We start from the raw sequence: 16,466 nt of genomic DNA on the forward strand, positions 1-16,466 counted from the left end.
ATTTCTAATATATTGTCAAAGTATATCAATTAATTTTTTTTAAACTCATATACCAACACAAATAAGATATTTATCCAATTTATTAAAATTAAATGTACTTGTCACAAATCTACATTTCACAATTTTGAATAGATTTGTCTGCTGCCAACAATTTCTCAGTCACTCTGATGACCGTACTCCGATCTCAAAGTATGTGCAGACACATTACAAATTTGTTCTCTTAAAAGAGACAATAATAAAATTAGTATAATGTGCTAAAAATACAAGTTAGAAACGAAAACATATATATAAATTATAAACAGCTTCTGAAATATAAACTTTCCCCAATAACACAACCTCTATAGTACTTTGAACAAATCAAAATTCAAAATTTGGACCCAAACTATTGTACCATTTCTGTACAATTTATAAAAATGCTATGAAACTATCACATAATCATAACTAATTTCTAACAACTCACTAGAGTCAAACTAAAGTCTGCAAAACAACTAGACAGAGTTATTTCTGACTTATTTCTAACTTATTTCTGACTTATTTCTAACTTATTTTTGACTAATGCAGTATCCTAAGATTAGAATAATCTACTGCTTCTATGAAAGGCAATGAGGTCCAGAATATATGCCAATGTGCTAAAATTTATTCCCAAATTTCTCCGCAATAATGGGGCGGACATCATCTACATCGACCAGTTTCTCCAGAAAAGGAAGTAGAGACATTAAGGCAGAATCAGATGGATCATCAAACCAACTCTCTATAGGAATTCCATTGTTAACTTGCAACCTGAACACCTGTCATGAACAAAAGTATGAAATTTTAGCATCATTTACCATAGACAATAAATAGAGGACCAGCCAAATGAGGAATTTTGGAATAATTATATCGCATATTTAGTGATACTTCAAATGTAATAATACAGTATGATATAATATAATACCGAATATTTTGGATCTTGAATGAAATAGAAGTAGATGAAAACCTATTAGAAATACCTGAGGAGAGTTGTCTACTATGGCTACTTTTGCAAGGTCAATTCCAAGAACAGTCAAATCTTTGGTGTAGGTACCATCTTGAAAGAGGCACGAATCCCGGTATGCTCGATGAGAAAAAAGCTTTTTTTCAGGATCAAGAACATCTAGCAACTTTTCAGCATAAATCTTTTTACTAGCTGTGAAAATGATTATTTCAAACATCTTCGATACTCTCTCCAAAAACTCGTGAAGGAAGGGCCTTTTTCGCACATAAACAGTGTACTCCTTATCAAGTAAAATTTGAATTGTGAAGTCAGCACCACTATCATATTGCGTCATTGTAGAGTGGATCAGAGTTTCTGTAAAAGTGAATAACAACATCATACATTTTTGGAATTTGAAGGTTCAAATGAGACAAGGTTAAAAACACATAAGATAAAGCAGAATTATAATTACCATCCAAATCAAGAACAAGGGTGACACGCTTGGTTTTCCTCGTCTCCTTGCTTACTAGAGCTGGCAACAAGTTAGATTCGTCAGATACCTCCAAGAAGTTTTTTACCATTATCTCTTGATCAGCATAATCGACTCTTTCAGAATCAAACTGACAGGACTTGACATCAAGTTCTTCAGAAACCGGCTTGGCCTGATGGCAAATGGAATTGAACCATGAAGAATCTGGAATCTGCTCATGAACCTCTTCAGAAGACTCTACATATTGGTAATTAGGTGCTCCTATGGTGTCCTCAAGAGCAGGAAGATCATACATCATATTTGTCTCAAAAAGTTCAAGATCGTTAAGGATACTATAGTAAAGACTATCATCAAATAGATTCATCCCGTCAAAGGAAAACCCATCAAGACATGCTTCATCCATATACAAGTCCAGCATATATGGTGTTTGGAAATTAGAAAAGTTATTAGCATCCACTTGATCAGGTTGGGTATTGATTTCATCCCCATTAACTACAGAGAGATCACATACCACACACTTGTTACAAGTAGAAATGCACTAAAGTGAAATTAGTGTTATTTTTTCAAGTATATAAAAACCTACAGTGGTCTATGCATCCACTAACATAGTAAATATGTGGATTTTAGATTAACACATAAGGACATATAAAAGGAATTCAAACACTTAATTAGGTTTTTTATCATCACAAATAAACAGTTTTTAACAAGTATGGTTTCAAGTAGGTACCTCCATCAAATAGATTATCGTCAGATCTGTAAAAATAAGCCAACAATGCATCTGAATCTGAGATTGCGGGAACAGAAACCGGAAAAGAATCCTGCTATAAAAATCATCATTGTGAATAACGAGAAGAAAAGAGAACATCAACACTTCACTATTTTCTTTTTTAAGAATATACAATGGAAGTAGCCAAACTAATATGCAATGAATCAGTTTTCATTGAATAGAAAAATCCTAGCTCACAAATACATACAACTAAATCTTAGAATAAATATCCAAAACAAAAAGTTAATGAATCAATAGCATTGAAATAACATCAATACTTCAAAACATTGATTTAAAACATAAATTTTACTGCTTATACATAAATACATATTACATGATTAAAAGAACGCATAATATCAAGCAGATCAACTATTGCATATCAAAACTTGCATTAGAAGTCAAGCCAAATGTTCAATTCAGTGCAAGTGAGTGACAACCATTAGCATGTAAAACATAATGTACCTAAAGACAAACAATCTGTGTCAATATGATCTATGAAATGAAGGTGAACCTTACCGTTTCTACTACTAACTCTGCACAACCATTGAATGAAAGACCGTTCTGCCCCACATATGTATCTATATTGGAAGACATTTGGTGTTCTTCATTGTTACCCTCCTTTGGAGATTCTTTATCTACAAAAAAAAACCAATATCAAACATGTGCAAATTAATAAGTGGCTTTGCTTTTATTATACGAGCCTAGAAGAGTCATAAAAAGACCCTAATAAGGAGTTTTGCTCTCAAAATGTTAAAGTATTAAAGCTTACCACCATTACAAGGTATTTGGCTTGATAGATCTAAATTTTCCACTTCATTGGTAACTCCGACCATCGAACGCGGTCTTTTGCATACTCTATGGCATATCCTATTTGACTTATGAGACACACGAGGATACTTCCCATCTCTTTTGCAAGTGATAGGTGATTTGGCCACCATTTTAACTGCTGGCATCAACGTTAGGCTTCTGAAGAATAGTCTAACATCATTTCAATCTATTGACCCTTTGTCCTTTGCCTTATTAATCTCTAAGAAACAAAAACAAAAAGTAAGTAATACAAAACATACATGCATGAAACCAAAAAAATAGATCATACACAAATTTTCATCCTCAATTTGTTTCCTTATTCTCCATTGAAGAATATTTCAAGCTTGTTAAATTGATAGACATTAAAATCATGACAATTAAACACATAAAATCTATATTAACGTCAACAAAATCGAAAACTAAATCCCTCCAAACATTGAAGTCACTATTCACATTCCATTTTCCCCAATATCCAAAACATTCAAACAAAAAAAACTATGTGTAACCCTAATAATTAATAAAAACTTATATCATTTTGAATTTGTCAATTTCCTATCTATATACATAAATCACAAAAAGGTTTTAGAGTCTCAACAAAATTTGCAAGTAGTGCAAGTATTGAAGGCATTGAAAGTGTTCGCCCCCTTGGGAGCTAAGGATATGAAGTAGCTAAGGATATGAAGTCAGAATAACTCCTTTCCTACAAATGTTATTCATGCCATACTTTTACTCTTACCCTCCCACCCCACCAAGCCCTAGCCCTAGAAACCTTCAACCAAGTGATGGTGGTGGATTGTAGTAGCAAGCTATGTAGCACCGACCCCTTTGAAAAAAAAGTGTGTTTGTATCCGTGTCTGTATCATGTAACCGTGTCGGTATCATGTATCCGTGTCGGTATCATGTATCCGTGTCGGTATCATGTATCCGTGTCGGTATCATGTATCCGTGTCGGTATCATGTATCCGTGTCGGTATCATGTATCCGTCGGTATCATGTATCCGTGTCGGTATCATGTATCCGTGTCGGTATCATGTATCCGTGTCGGTATCAGACATTTGCACATTTGTTCAAATTATTACCGATGGCGCCGAGTCAGTATGGGGTGTCTATGCTTCATAGGTAGCAAAAATCACAAAAGTATTTTTTTGTGCCCTAATTATGTTTGTAGACTGCAATTTAGAACCACAAAATAAAAACAGAAAACAATAGAAAAAATCAATGTCAGGGTTCACTAGGGTTTTTAATCATATCATATCAATTATAAAATTTAAGCATCCACAAAATTTCTAAATCTCAAACAGTAAAACAGGCCATAAAACCAAACAGAACTAAACAATCCAAAAAAAATTCAAAAAAATCACTTTTATCCGTTGAATATGTCAGCTTCGATTCAACTTCCAAAAGTCTTCAAACCTTTATCTTCCTTTAGCTCTCCCTGTCACCAAAAACACCAAAAACGAAAAATCAAAAACCGTTAAAAAGAAACGTAAACCAAAATTAAGCATCAAAATTAAAATAAAATCAACTTCATAATTCAATAAAATTACACAAAAAAACATAAAATCAAAGCAAGAAATGAAACTTAACAATAACCAATTACTGATTACTCAAAAAAAAAATTATAAAAAAACACTAATTGAAAAAACAAGAACACAATTCAACCAACCACAATTCAAACAACTTCAAGTTCATCATAATAAAGAAAACTAAAATGAACCAAAGAATTGAAGAACACACATACCTATGCTATCGCTGTCTCCCGCTCTCTCTCTCTCTAGAATTTGTGTTTCTCTCTCTCTCAAGAATTTCAGAGAGGTGAGTCAGAGAAGCGAAAGGGGTCAATGGAATGTTGTGTTGTTTAGTTAGAATCTCTTTATATACTCACACGAGTTTGAAACTCGAGATGAGGATCAGTTTCGACGATGAGGATTTGACTTTATTTCAATTAGGAAATCTAACGGTTATAAATGATGACACGTGTGTGATTGGGATCAGCAGAATGGTGAAAGATATAGGAGCTGAGAATGGCGGCGACAGATGTCGAGAGTAGGATTTTTATTGGGCTGTAAATTTGTTTGGCCCATTGTTTATCATGAAAAAGGGGAAGTAAATATTTTTTTTTTAAAATGCTTTTTGAATGATTTTAAAATTAATTAATTTTTCATGATTTTTTTCAAATTCATAATTTATTAAAGTTGTATACAGTCAAACAAAATATATTTTAATTTTAAAAAAGTATGAAAATAATTCCTTTTTTAATTTTTAATTATATTTTATTAAATTTTTAAGTATATTTTAAAAAAAAATCTGTTTTTTAGCAAAATATCACACTTTATTAAATGAATCACTTTTTTTTAATAATTTCTTTTATGATACTTATCCTTTTTTTAACATATTTTTTATTGGAATTTCTTTATGGAAAAATGTGTATTAGAAAATATGACAATAATTGAAGGGGTTACTTATTTAAAGAATGTATTTCAAAAAATTATTTATTTTAGGCGATTTTTTTAAAAATTTTATTTAAAAAATAGATTTTCAAAAAGGTATATTTTGAATAAAAAATTAATATTTTATTTATTTTCCTTTTATAGTTCATTTTTAAATTTTATTTTATGGAAAATAGCAAGCTTTTTCTTTAAAAAATTATTATTATTTTGTTAAGAAATCCGATTTTATTTAATTTTGAAGTTTTATATTATGAAAAAAAAAATTTTAAAAAAGAGAAAAAAGAATATGCACGGATAATGTAAAATATTTTTATATTATCAACCAATGAGATACGTATATCTCGTCATATCATATTTTAATTTTTAAAATGAGATTATGATTTGGCAATATAAAATATTCTGATTTAATATATGTGTAATATTTCTTTACACGATAGTGCACTATCTTTAACCTTTTTAAAAAATAAATAAATAGTTTAATTTATTTTTTATTGAAACAATTATTTTGAAAAGGTGGTAATGTGTGCTTTGAAGTTTGACTAAGAAATGGGGTATTTTGAATTGTTGCTTATTTACATGATTTTTTATTATAATTGATGGTTTTTAAAAAGTGGTATTTTGAAATGTTAAACTTTTACAAACATCTTTTTAAAAATAAATTTTGGTTAGTTGACGGGGGAAAATATGCTATGACTAGATTTGAGTTTGAATTTGAATTTCCCCAATTATAAAATATGGGGATGGATGGGTAATGAAAAAACTAGTATCCACCACGAATTTGCCCCCGAACCCGTTCCAATTACATTATTATTTATTTTTTATAATTTAGAATATTAAATACGGGGTATATTTATTTGTATTTATCATTTAAAATATTTAAAATGGGTTTGAGTTTTAATTATTCATCCATTTGAATTTAGGGTGGGAATGAGAATTGTTTGGTGATTCAGATTTAGGTTTGGGGAGTTAAAAATCGTCCTCAGTCCACCTCATTGTCATGCCTGGTCACAATACATTCTATTTGATCAAAATATTTTAGAATAAATAGTTTATGCTTGAAATTTTTCATTTTTTTTATTTCATTTTGAAATTCTCAGATCTAGAATTTTGAAAGTTAAGAGTATTTTAGAAAATTTTATGTAGCAGAATTCTTGCCACCAAATTTTCTAGTACATTAAAATTCCCAAAAATCTTTCTACCAAATTTTTGGATACACTAAAAATTTTAAAAGTTTTTCTACTTCTCTAATAGTCTGGAAAAAATAGCAAAAAAGTATTTAAAAATTGCATTACCATTTTAACATCCGATCCATTTTTGTTGTTATAGTCTGGCCACAATTTTTCGCTATTCTCATTTTATACATTGAGAATAATGAAAAAGTATGACCTAAGTTAAAAAAACCATTGCCTATTCAAAAAAGGACATGGTGTTTACAATAGATGAAAAAACGTATATTCCACATCTAAAAAACTATTGCCTAAAGCTTTTAGGAAACAATTTTTAATTGTTGCATAAACTCATTCTTGTTATAGTTATCTGAAATACAATTTTTACAAAAGATAAATGAAATTTTTTCAGGCATAATATGGACCAGGGAACTTAGTAGAAAGACTTCTGAAAGTCTTAGTGTACCGGAAAAATTGGTAAAAAGACTTCTCAGAGTATTAGTTTATCAAAGAACTTGGTGGTAAGACTTCTGGTACACAAATTTTTTCCTAATTCTTTCAACTTTAAATATGGATCGGAGAACTTCAAAATAGAAAGAGAAAAGAAATGAAAAAATTTTAAATATAAACTATTTATGCATGGGAATTTTGATTAAATTGTGTGAGATGTATGGGTAGGGGATAATTGTTGGGGTATGGGGTAAAATTTTCCATAATTGGTCGGCTAGTGATTGAACACCTCATCAGCCACATATGATCGATGAATGGGTCATCTTAGACATTTCAAGCTCAATTTGGTGGTATGTCGCCATATTAATGGGTAACTTCTTCCAATTTCAAGATTTTGGCCCATCTAGATCGGCCTATCACCATGTAGTGGTAGCTCTCCCAGAGTTTAGGCAATTGGATTATATAGTATACTCATGGACCTTCATTTCTAAGGTCCGATAAAATTATCCCAGTACACGGTCTCTTAAGCACGAGATATTGGAAATGGTGAATGATTTAACACAAGTATTTCAGGCTTTCATGCTTTGATTGGACCTAGCAAAACTCCTCGAGCGAAACATGGGACGAGTTCTTCAAATGGAGCTTGTGTTGAGGCCCTCAAGCAGGGTTAGGGCGAGTCCCTAAAGTGTATCACCCCAACTTATAATTAGAGTATTTTATTTAATTGTTTGCATGATTTATTCATTGTATTGAATTTTGATATTTTTGGAGCGAATGAGTAATTTGGTAATTTACTAATTACCATGGTGTTTACCGTGAAAATTGGTAAACAATTTCTGGTCTCCAAAAAATAGTTTACTTGACAAAATCAATCCGTGAATCCTAAGACATGTGCTTTTGTTAAATATTTCTTTTGAAAGTTTATGAACATTTCGACAATGCTCATGATTAATGTTGTTTTAAAGTTTAAAGAGCAGAATGAAAAATACGTAAAAGAATTGCAATAAAAGAACTTTAAAATAAATTGCAATAAGTAGGAATAATGGATAAACTATGAATAATTTTAATTAAAAATAAAAAGATGGTGATTCACACGTACATTCTCAACAATCTCGTTTCTCATATACGCTTAGATACTTCGAGTAATTTATGAGTATTTGTACAATGATTGAATACCCGAAAATCTTATACACTAAGACCTATATTTATACTAAGTCGAAGATAACCGCTATTAACGGTCTTTCCTCTAGAAAACGACACGTTTTGCTTGCATGTCCTCACTTCGTCGTAGCTTTACACGTGTCCTTCTCAGATAAATAGATAAGGACAAAAGGCAGTTATCATCTTTATTCAAAATTCAAAATATTTCGTCGAAAGCAACGTCAATATCGCTTCTGTCGAAATTTCGATTCTAAACCCAGAAATACTTCTAAGTCTGAAAACCAATATTTCCCTATTACAGAAAACCTCTTTGACAAGATCTTCCTATGCGACAACAATTCTTTCTTCTTGTCGAAGTCGAAACAAATAATATCTTTTACCCATCATATCTAATCCAATCTTGGCGTCGAAAATCTCAGATAACACAAGGTTATGAGATTGGAGAGAAGATAATTAAAATATTATTATTGAGATTATTAAAATAATTAGACATAGTTAATTATTTTGGAATAAGATAAAATGATAGGAAAATATATAATCCTAATTAAATAATTATTTAAGTTGAGATTTTTATTTAATTTAAATATTTATTTAATTTAAATAATAACTTTATTGAATAAATAGGAGAATGAATCATTTGTCAGAATAGATGAGAGTATAAGGTGAGAGGAGAAAAGTTAAGATTAAATTGGGTAAAAAGTGTGATTTTGAGAAATAAGACCCATATAAATACTAAAGTGTGGGAAGAAAGTAGGTTTTAGAAATTCTTGGCATATGTGTGGGAAGAAGGTAGATTATTTATGAATGATTTGATAATTTATTTATGTGATGTTGGTGTATTTTGGGGTGTTTTATGATATTTTAGAACATTCGAGAATATTTTAATATTTTAATAATTATTAAAATATTTGAGTGAGAGCGGTGAATTTTATTTAATTATTTAAAAATAACAATAATAATTATTTGAGTTTATAATAATAATTATTTAATTATTTAAATATAGTGTAACACCTTATTTTAAAAATATATTTTCCTTTTAAAATTATATAAATATTTTGTTTAAATATTAAAGGTGTGACGCTTAATTGAATAATTATTTAATTTAAGATTTATTTTATTTTATGTATCAATTAAATAAATATTTTGTTTGGGACTAAATATTTGGGAATTATGGATTAAACATTATATATATCGTAAGGGAGAGTGTGAGAATGAGGGAAAAACTAAGGTTTGAGGCATATCGCTAAACGGTGCATCTGAGTCCGAGGAGACAATTTTGAGTCCGATCGTGAGGCATCGATTTGGAGAGGGAGGAACATCAAGACCTTGAAAGTTCAATCGATAAGGTAAAGGGGGATATTTTTACTATATGGTGGGTTTTTAGGCAACAGAGTGATAAGGTTCTCTTCCCCTCTCATTAGCGTCAAGGGTTTTTAACCCTATAAATTGTATGATTGATTCAGTATAATATAAAATTGCATGTTTGTGATTGTTTTATTAAAAAGTATTGATCCCTGACTGTCTGACCAAATTGAGTTATCCCGAAACCCTTTTGTTCAATTATATATGATAATATCCCACAAGGATGTGTCAAATAACTTAGTGTGTCGAGTTGTATTAGTGTGTCGAAGCATGTTGTTTTATACAGGATTTCGACTTAGGCCTATTTTTAGTAGTGTTAACTATTTTGGACTTTTATAGTTTTTGACTTTGGCTTATGGAGTAAGGTAACCTAAATCCATAAATAGAGGGAGTAAACCTTATTCCTAAAACAACTCATAACATTGTATTCACAGAATTTTACAATTGCAAAGTGAATAAAGAAGTTTTCCACGGATTGTGGGCAGAGAGAAAACTCTGCAGAAAATATTCGTCTTCTTCTCCAACGTTCTTTTCTTTCTTTCTCAATCGTTCTTTTCTTTTTATTGTTATTGCATGGTTGATAACAATCTTATTCATCAAGATTAATACAAATTCTCCATAGGTTGTGGTGGATTTCCAACATTTGGTATCTAGAGCTCCGGTTTGAGTGATCCGTGGGAAGAAAATCATGTTGTCAATGAATCATCCAAACAAGCATTTTCCAGCTAATCTTACAATTCCCAAGAATAATAATTATGAGAATTGGTGCAATCAGATGAAGGTTGTGTTTTGTTATCAAGATCTTTGGGATCTTGTGAAGGAAAGAGTAACAAGACTTGGAGAAAACACGGAGGATCAAGAAAGGGTTGCACATAAAGAATTGAAAAAGAAAGATTATAAAGCTCTCTTTATAATCCATCAATATGTTGATCCAGATAACTTTGAAAAGGTTAGTGATGTAGAGCCAGTGAAAGAAGCATGGGAAATTCTGGAGAAGTCGTTTGGAGGCGCGAAGAAGGTGAAAGAGGTGAGGTTACCAACTCACAAAAGGACGTATGAATTGCTTCAGATGGAAGACAATGAATGCATAAATGATTTCATTGCCAAGGTTATGAAACTGGTGAATTAAATCAAGGTATGCAGAGAAGTGTTGACATTAAGATCTGTAGTTGGAAATATCTTGAGATCGTTGGCTCCAAAGTTTGACCACGTGGTAGTAGCCATAGAAGAGTCGAAAGATTTGTCAAAACTAACAAAGGAAGAGCTTCAAGGGACGCTTGAATCTCATGAACAAAGAATGGCTGAAAGAGCTGCAGGAAAGTCGAAGAGTGATGTGGATTTGCAGGTGCAATCAACAAAAGAAAGGAAAGGCAAAGGAAGATGGAATGGCAACAAAGGCAGAGGAGGATACAACAATTTGACTTGTCAAAATCAGCAAGAAGGAAACTGGTCGAATTAGAGAAAACCCTAGAACCAAGACAACCAAAAAGGTGGTGTTGCATGTAGAGGAATAGGTGGTGGTCGAAATCTAGAAAAAAAGTCGCATTCAGTGTTACAATTGTCAGAAGCATGGTCACTATTCTAGTGATTGTCCAGAAAAGTAGAAGAATCAAGAAACTGGTGCAAAGCTAGTGAAACATGAAGAAGAAGAGACGTTTCTAATGTTACAACGAGAGATGAAAAGAGATTCAAGGACCAGTGGTACTTGGACTCAGGATGCTCATCACACATGTCTGGAAGGAAAGATCGGGTTGTTAACATAAAGCCCTCAATAAAGAACATAGTGAAATTTGCAAATGACAATATCAGTAAAGAATATAAAGCCCTCAATAAGAACATAGTCTATTTGAGGGACTAGAGGTATGTCTCAGATCCTATGGTGGGGATCATCGGTTCAGTTGAGAGGCCGTAAACTTTTTACGATGGTGGACGATATCAATAACATACCTCTGATGTTCACAAAACTTTGGTACCACATGCATTTAGGTGATGTAGTTGGTGAACATTAGTCTTGCATACGTTGATGTCCTTGTGATGAATGGTTGTTTCGATGTTATGTTTTATGTTTGTGATTGCGTGATTATCATTCATGTTTTGAGTGAATTATCGTTTCTCGATTATCATACTATTTTCCGAAACTTTCACCATTACTATATGTAAGTACTTTCTCACCCCTTTATTGTTTGCTTGGTGTTGTTGTGTGCTTTGCACAGGTGATTAGCAGGACTGGGGTTCGTTTTTGCAGTGAGATGATTGTTATCTCTCAACAGACTTTTCTCTTTCGTATATTCTAGTTTTCGAATAAGAATGCTTTGATTTATAACACTGGGCAAAAGGGAGTTTGTTTGCATTACATTGATTTGTTTATAATCAACTATTATGAGATTTTGATTATGATGTATTGATTCAATTCTATTCAGACATGTTTTATGGTGTTTCTAAATAAATTTTTGTTGTGCAACATCTATTTTTTTTATGAAGTATTTATGATGGAGTAACATCATTTTTTTTGTTATTTTTATTTAAAATCTATTATTTGGGGTTCAACGTGTTACATGTGTCTTATCTCGAAAAAAGAATATGACCTCGTGAAGCCCAATCGCATTCTTGCGGGATGGACTGAACAGAGTTGCCACCGAACTTTATTTATTTTCAAATAGGGAAAGGGAAAATATCAATAAAACCTCTAAAAGAATTACAATGATATTCGTCATCGCAACCAAATCAGGATTTGGAAGTCGATTACGCAATGGGAAGGTATTAGCACCCATCATGTCTGTTGTACTCAATGAGAATCGTTTGGTTAGTTGTGCGCGTTAGTGTTAGTTTAGAAATATTGGGCTCCTCAAGTTATTAAAAGGAAAAAGGAGAAAGACAAAAATGTTTATTTTTTATTAGGGTATATGATGAGACTTTGAATCTCACTCCTACGTATCTCTGGGTGCGGTGGAGAGCTCAAGGCTTACGTAGTTCTGGATAGAAAATATTTGTTTGTTGGTCGATTTTAATGAAAGATATTTAGTCTCAATCAACGAAAAAACATTGTTTGCTACCCAAAACAGGCGAGGAGTAGGCGTTTGCATCACATTGAATGGATTTTTACATATCAACATTCACGGGAAAATGTCACTTATCTAAACTCACACATTTGTGAACGAAGCGTTGTTTTGCATCGTCTTGAGACAAAATATCTTTCATTTGAAAAAGGGTTTTTTAGATCACGCGGCAGCAAGAAAAAAGTTTGATTGATTGAAAGTATTGTTGGGTTGGAAGACGTGTGTTTATGACTTGCAAGCTCTTATAACTTGGGTCTAACACTTGGGACTATGACTGGACCGTTCACCCAGATAGTCTTTTTCTTCCAATTTTTGTTATGAAGTCAAAGTTATTTAAGTCTTTTTGAATTTTTGTTTGAGAAAAAAGGCTTGATGTTGGATAAAGCGTTTTATTTGTGTTGAGGAATAGTTGTGAAATGATTTGAATGCGAAGTGAAATTGAGTAGAAATGATTGATGGTTTGTCTTGAGAAAAATGACCTGACGTTTGATCGAGCGCTTATTATTTTTTGTTCATTTTGAAAATGATTGATTTTATTCTCTTTTTTGTTATTTAAATGGTTAATTTGTCTAACTAATGGAAAGAATATAAATAAATAAATAAATACAAATTACAACCAAAGAGATGAGGGATACACTTGTCAATCAGAGGATATGATAAAGCGATCAAAATACAAAGCCATTAAACAAGTAAATGTAAGCACAAAGATCTCATTGTAAGAATGTCCAAGAGTAAACCACGAGACTGGAAACAAACCGAAATCAAAAACAACTGAATTTAGCTCTAAGTTAACTTAAAGTAGGCTCATGTTCGAATTACTCTATAAGAAGGCGAACAACAAATTATATGCGTTTGAACGATTTTTGAAAGTTAAATTGAATTTTAACTCCGAGATCGAAATTACAATGAAATCAATGCAACAAACAAAATCAAATTAGCAATCTAATTAACTAAACAATTAAACAAATATTAAATTAGTTAATTAATATTTTAAACTCAACAATAAAAAGAATGAAATTTAAAAGAATAAAAATAAAAATAAATAAATAAATAAACATGGGGAATTGCATATATGAAAATGGGGGTGGAAGTTAGCAAAACAATCATGCTCCAGGACTCTCAAATAACTAATCCTAATTAATAATAATAATAATAAAATAATAATAATAATAATAATAATAATAATAATAATAATAATAATAATAATAATAATAATAATAATAATAATAATAATAATAATAACAATAACAATAACAATAATAATAATAACAATAATAATAATAATAACAATAACAATAACAATAATAATAATAATAACAATAATAATAATAATAACAATAATAATAATAATAATAATAACAATAATAATAATAATAACAATAACAATAATAATAATAATAATAATAATAATAATAATAATAATAATAATAATAATAATAATAATAATAATAATAATAATAATAATAAATAACTCACTAAAATATAATTATAAAAAAAAACGAGACAAGTAAAAGAGGAAGAGGGAGGCGCTATGGTAACGGGAAAGAGGGAAAAAAATTGTTTCAAATTTTTAAAAAGCCTCAAATCATAAATCAACACGTGTCAAGAGATTAATAAAAAAAACTCTTCTCTTTATTCCTAATTCTCAAACTCAGACAAAACCAAGCTAATCCTCAAACCATTGATGACAACAAAATCCAAACATTTAATCATTCAAGTTACAACAATCAATCCAAACATATTAGTCCAACCAACTCTTGATTTAATTGTCAAAGCAAACCAAACAAAACTCAAATATTAAGATTTATATTAAAACAAGATGAACATCAACAAAATCTAAATGTCAACTTTGAAGTATGTGTGATTTAGTTTACATTGTGTTTATATGAATTAGTTTGAGATTTGTTGTTGTGCATGGAAGGAGTCTGAGATTTTAAATTGTGATGGTGATATATTAGTTTATAAATTAGTAGTATAATATATAAAATTTAGTTTTTAAAATAAAAAATTATACATTATTTTTTATCTTTTATGATATTTAATTTTTAAAAAAGTATTTAATAATTTTTTGATTTTTATTTATGTTATTTTTTCAATTTTATTATTAACAAAATTATATTTATCTCAATATATAAATAATTAATATAGTATGAGTAATTATCTGTGATATTTGGTGATAATATCTTCATGTTAAAATAAAAGTATATAAAATAAAATTATTTTTAAAATTTTTATTAAAAAATATTTTAAAATTAAACATAATTTGACTATATTTTAATTTTAAAATAGACTTTAAAAAAATATATATATATATATATATATATATATATATATATATATATATATATATATTATATATATATATATATATATATTATATATATATATATATATATATATATATATATATATATTATATATATATATATATATATATATATATATATATATATATATATATATATATTATATATATATATATAGATATATATATATTATATATATATATATATATATATATATATATATATATATATATATATTATATATATATATATATATATATATATATATATATATATATATATATATTATATATATATATATATATATATATATAATATATATATATATCTATATATATTATATATATATATATTATATATATATATATATATAATGGTAATTTGAAAAATAAAAAAAAAACATTATGGCAGCACATGCCCCACTCTAGCCAACCTAGCTCTCTGGTGGAAGGTGGAGTTTTTATGTGGTTTGATGATTGTTTTGGTGTTAGTGAAGTTGAAGAAATGGTGATGAAAGTTATGTGGAAAAATAAAGTTTTTTATGAGTGATATGAGGTGTTGGTTTTATGTGAGTGAAGGTGAATGTTAGGGTATTCGGTATATTGAAAAATGAAAAAGCAAGGTAACATTTTTTTCATTGAGATATCAACCAGTTCCTTCTTTTCTTTTGTATTTTTATTTTGACTTCAAATGAGAGGACCGATTGAAAGGTATGGGTGGCGCTTGTTGTGTGGTTTTTTAGTAATATAGCGTGCAACTAGGTTTTACTAATTTCTAAATGCCAACAATTCCCTAAACGAGTGTAAATAATGTAAAAACTAGTTAAAAACAAATTGAATCAAATAAGATTACATTAGTTTAAATAATCAAAATTAATTCGAAATAAAAATATAGAAAATTTTATTTATTTATTTTGAACATTTTGATAAAGAAATAAAAATAAAATGACTCAAAATGAATAAATATCTAGCATAAAAGTGCTCGAAAAAATAAACCGAATGCACCAAAATAATTGGTGCGAAATAAACTTCTCAGAAATATATCGTTTTTTTATCAAATTTTGAAGTAAAAAATGATAGATTAAATGCCCAGACTAATCAAAATGCGACCGAAAAAGTAGTCGAAAAAATAAAACGAGTGAGTCCGGTTAATCTACGCGAACTGTAGATTAATAAAATTGATGTCTGCAATCTCGATTTCGAAAATTTTCGTCCGTTAATTTTTCGTGCATTTGAAGAACAGTTTGACATGTCTATCTGTAAATTCGAAAATTTATTTTGGTCGACACTTTAAACCTTATGCGAGATGAAATGAATGTTATGATATGTAAATGATGTAAATGTCATGATGAATATATTGATTTATTAAATGATGGGTAAAATTTAACTGAGAATCAATGATTAACTGAGAATCAATGATATATTGGGCAAAATTGATATATTGATTTAACTGTGAATCAATGATTAACCAAAAGCAAGGAAGTTGGTATTTTAACTGAGA

The 16,466-nt window shown here is 29.5% G+C and overlaps 1 protein-coding gene across 2 annotated transcripts; it reads right to left on the reverse strand.

Annotated features, from left to right (window-relative positions):
* Positions 1 to 267: 267 nt before the first annotated feature.
* On the reverse strand, positions 268 to 4,924 carry LOC127085967 (uncharacterized). Of its 2 annotated transcripts, none has more exons than XM_051026571.1 (8): positions 4,757 to 4,924; positions 4,377 to 4,450; positions 2,978 to 3,233; positions 2,725 to 2,843; positions 2,170 to 2,263; positions 1,425 to 1,934; positions 990 to 1,327; positions 268 to 788 (listed from the first exon to the last, which is right to left on the reverse strand). In XM_051026571.1, exons 3-8 carry the CDS (start codon positions 3,159 to 3,161, stop codon positions 630 to 632), a joined length of 1,404 nt encoding a protein of 467 aa, XP_050882528.1. In that variant the 5' UTR covers positions 3,162 to 3,233; positions 4,377 to 4,450; positions 4,757 to 4,924; the 3' UTR covers positions 268 to 629. The 2 variants fall into 2 exon arrangements, with proteins under 2 accessions (XP_050882528.1, XP_050882529.1); XM_051026572.1 differs by having other exon boundaries at positions 2,170 to 2,260; positions 2,978 to 3,235.
* Between the last annotated feature and the right edge of the window lie 11,542 nt (positions 4,925 to 16,466).

Source organism: Lathyrus oleraceus, chromosome 5, assembly GCF_024323335.1.
Source record: "Lathyrus oleraceus cultivar Zhongwan6 chromosome 5, CAAS_Psat_ZW6_1.0, whole genome shotgun sequence".
Classification (NCBI taxonomy): domain Eukaryota; kingdom Viridiplantae; phylum Streptophyta; class Magnoliopsida; order Fabales; family Fabaceae; genus Lathyrus; species Lathyrus oleraceus.

Bases quoted from the DNA above. Each gene is read 5' to 3' on its own strand.
- LOC127085967 (XM_051026571.1), bottom strand. From the start codon at position 3,161: ATGCCAGCAGTTAAAATGGTGGCCAAATCACCTATCACTTGCAAAAGA. The intron at 1,935-2,169 runs GTACCTACTTGA...ATCTCTCTGTAG, and splicing joins CGATAATCTATTTGATGGAG to TTAATGGGGATGAAATCAAT. The intron at 789-989 runs GTATTTCTAATA...TGTTCATGACAG, and splicing joins TAGTAGACAACTCTCCTCAG to GTGTTCAGGTTGCAAGTTAA.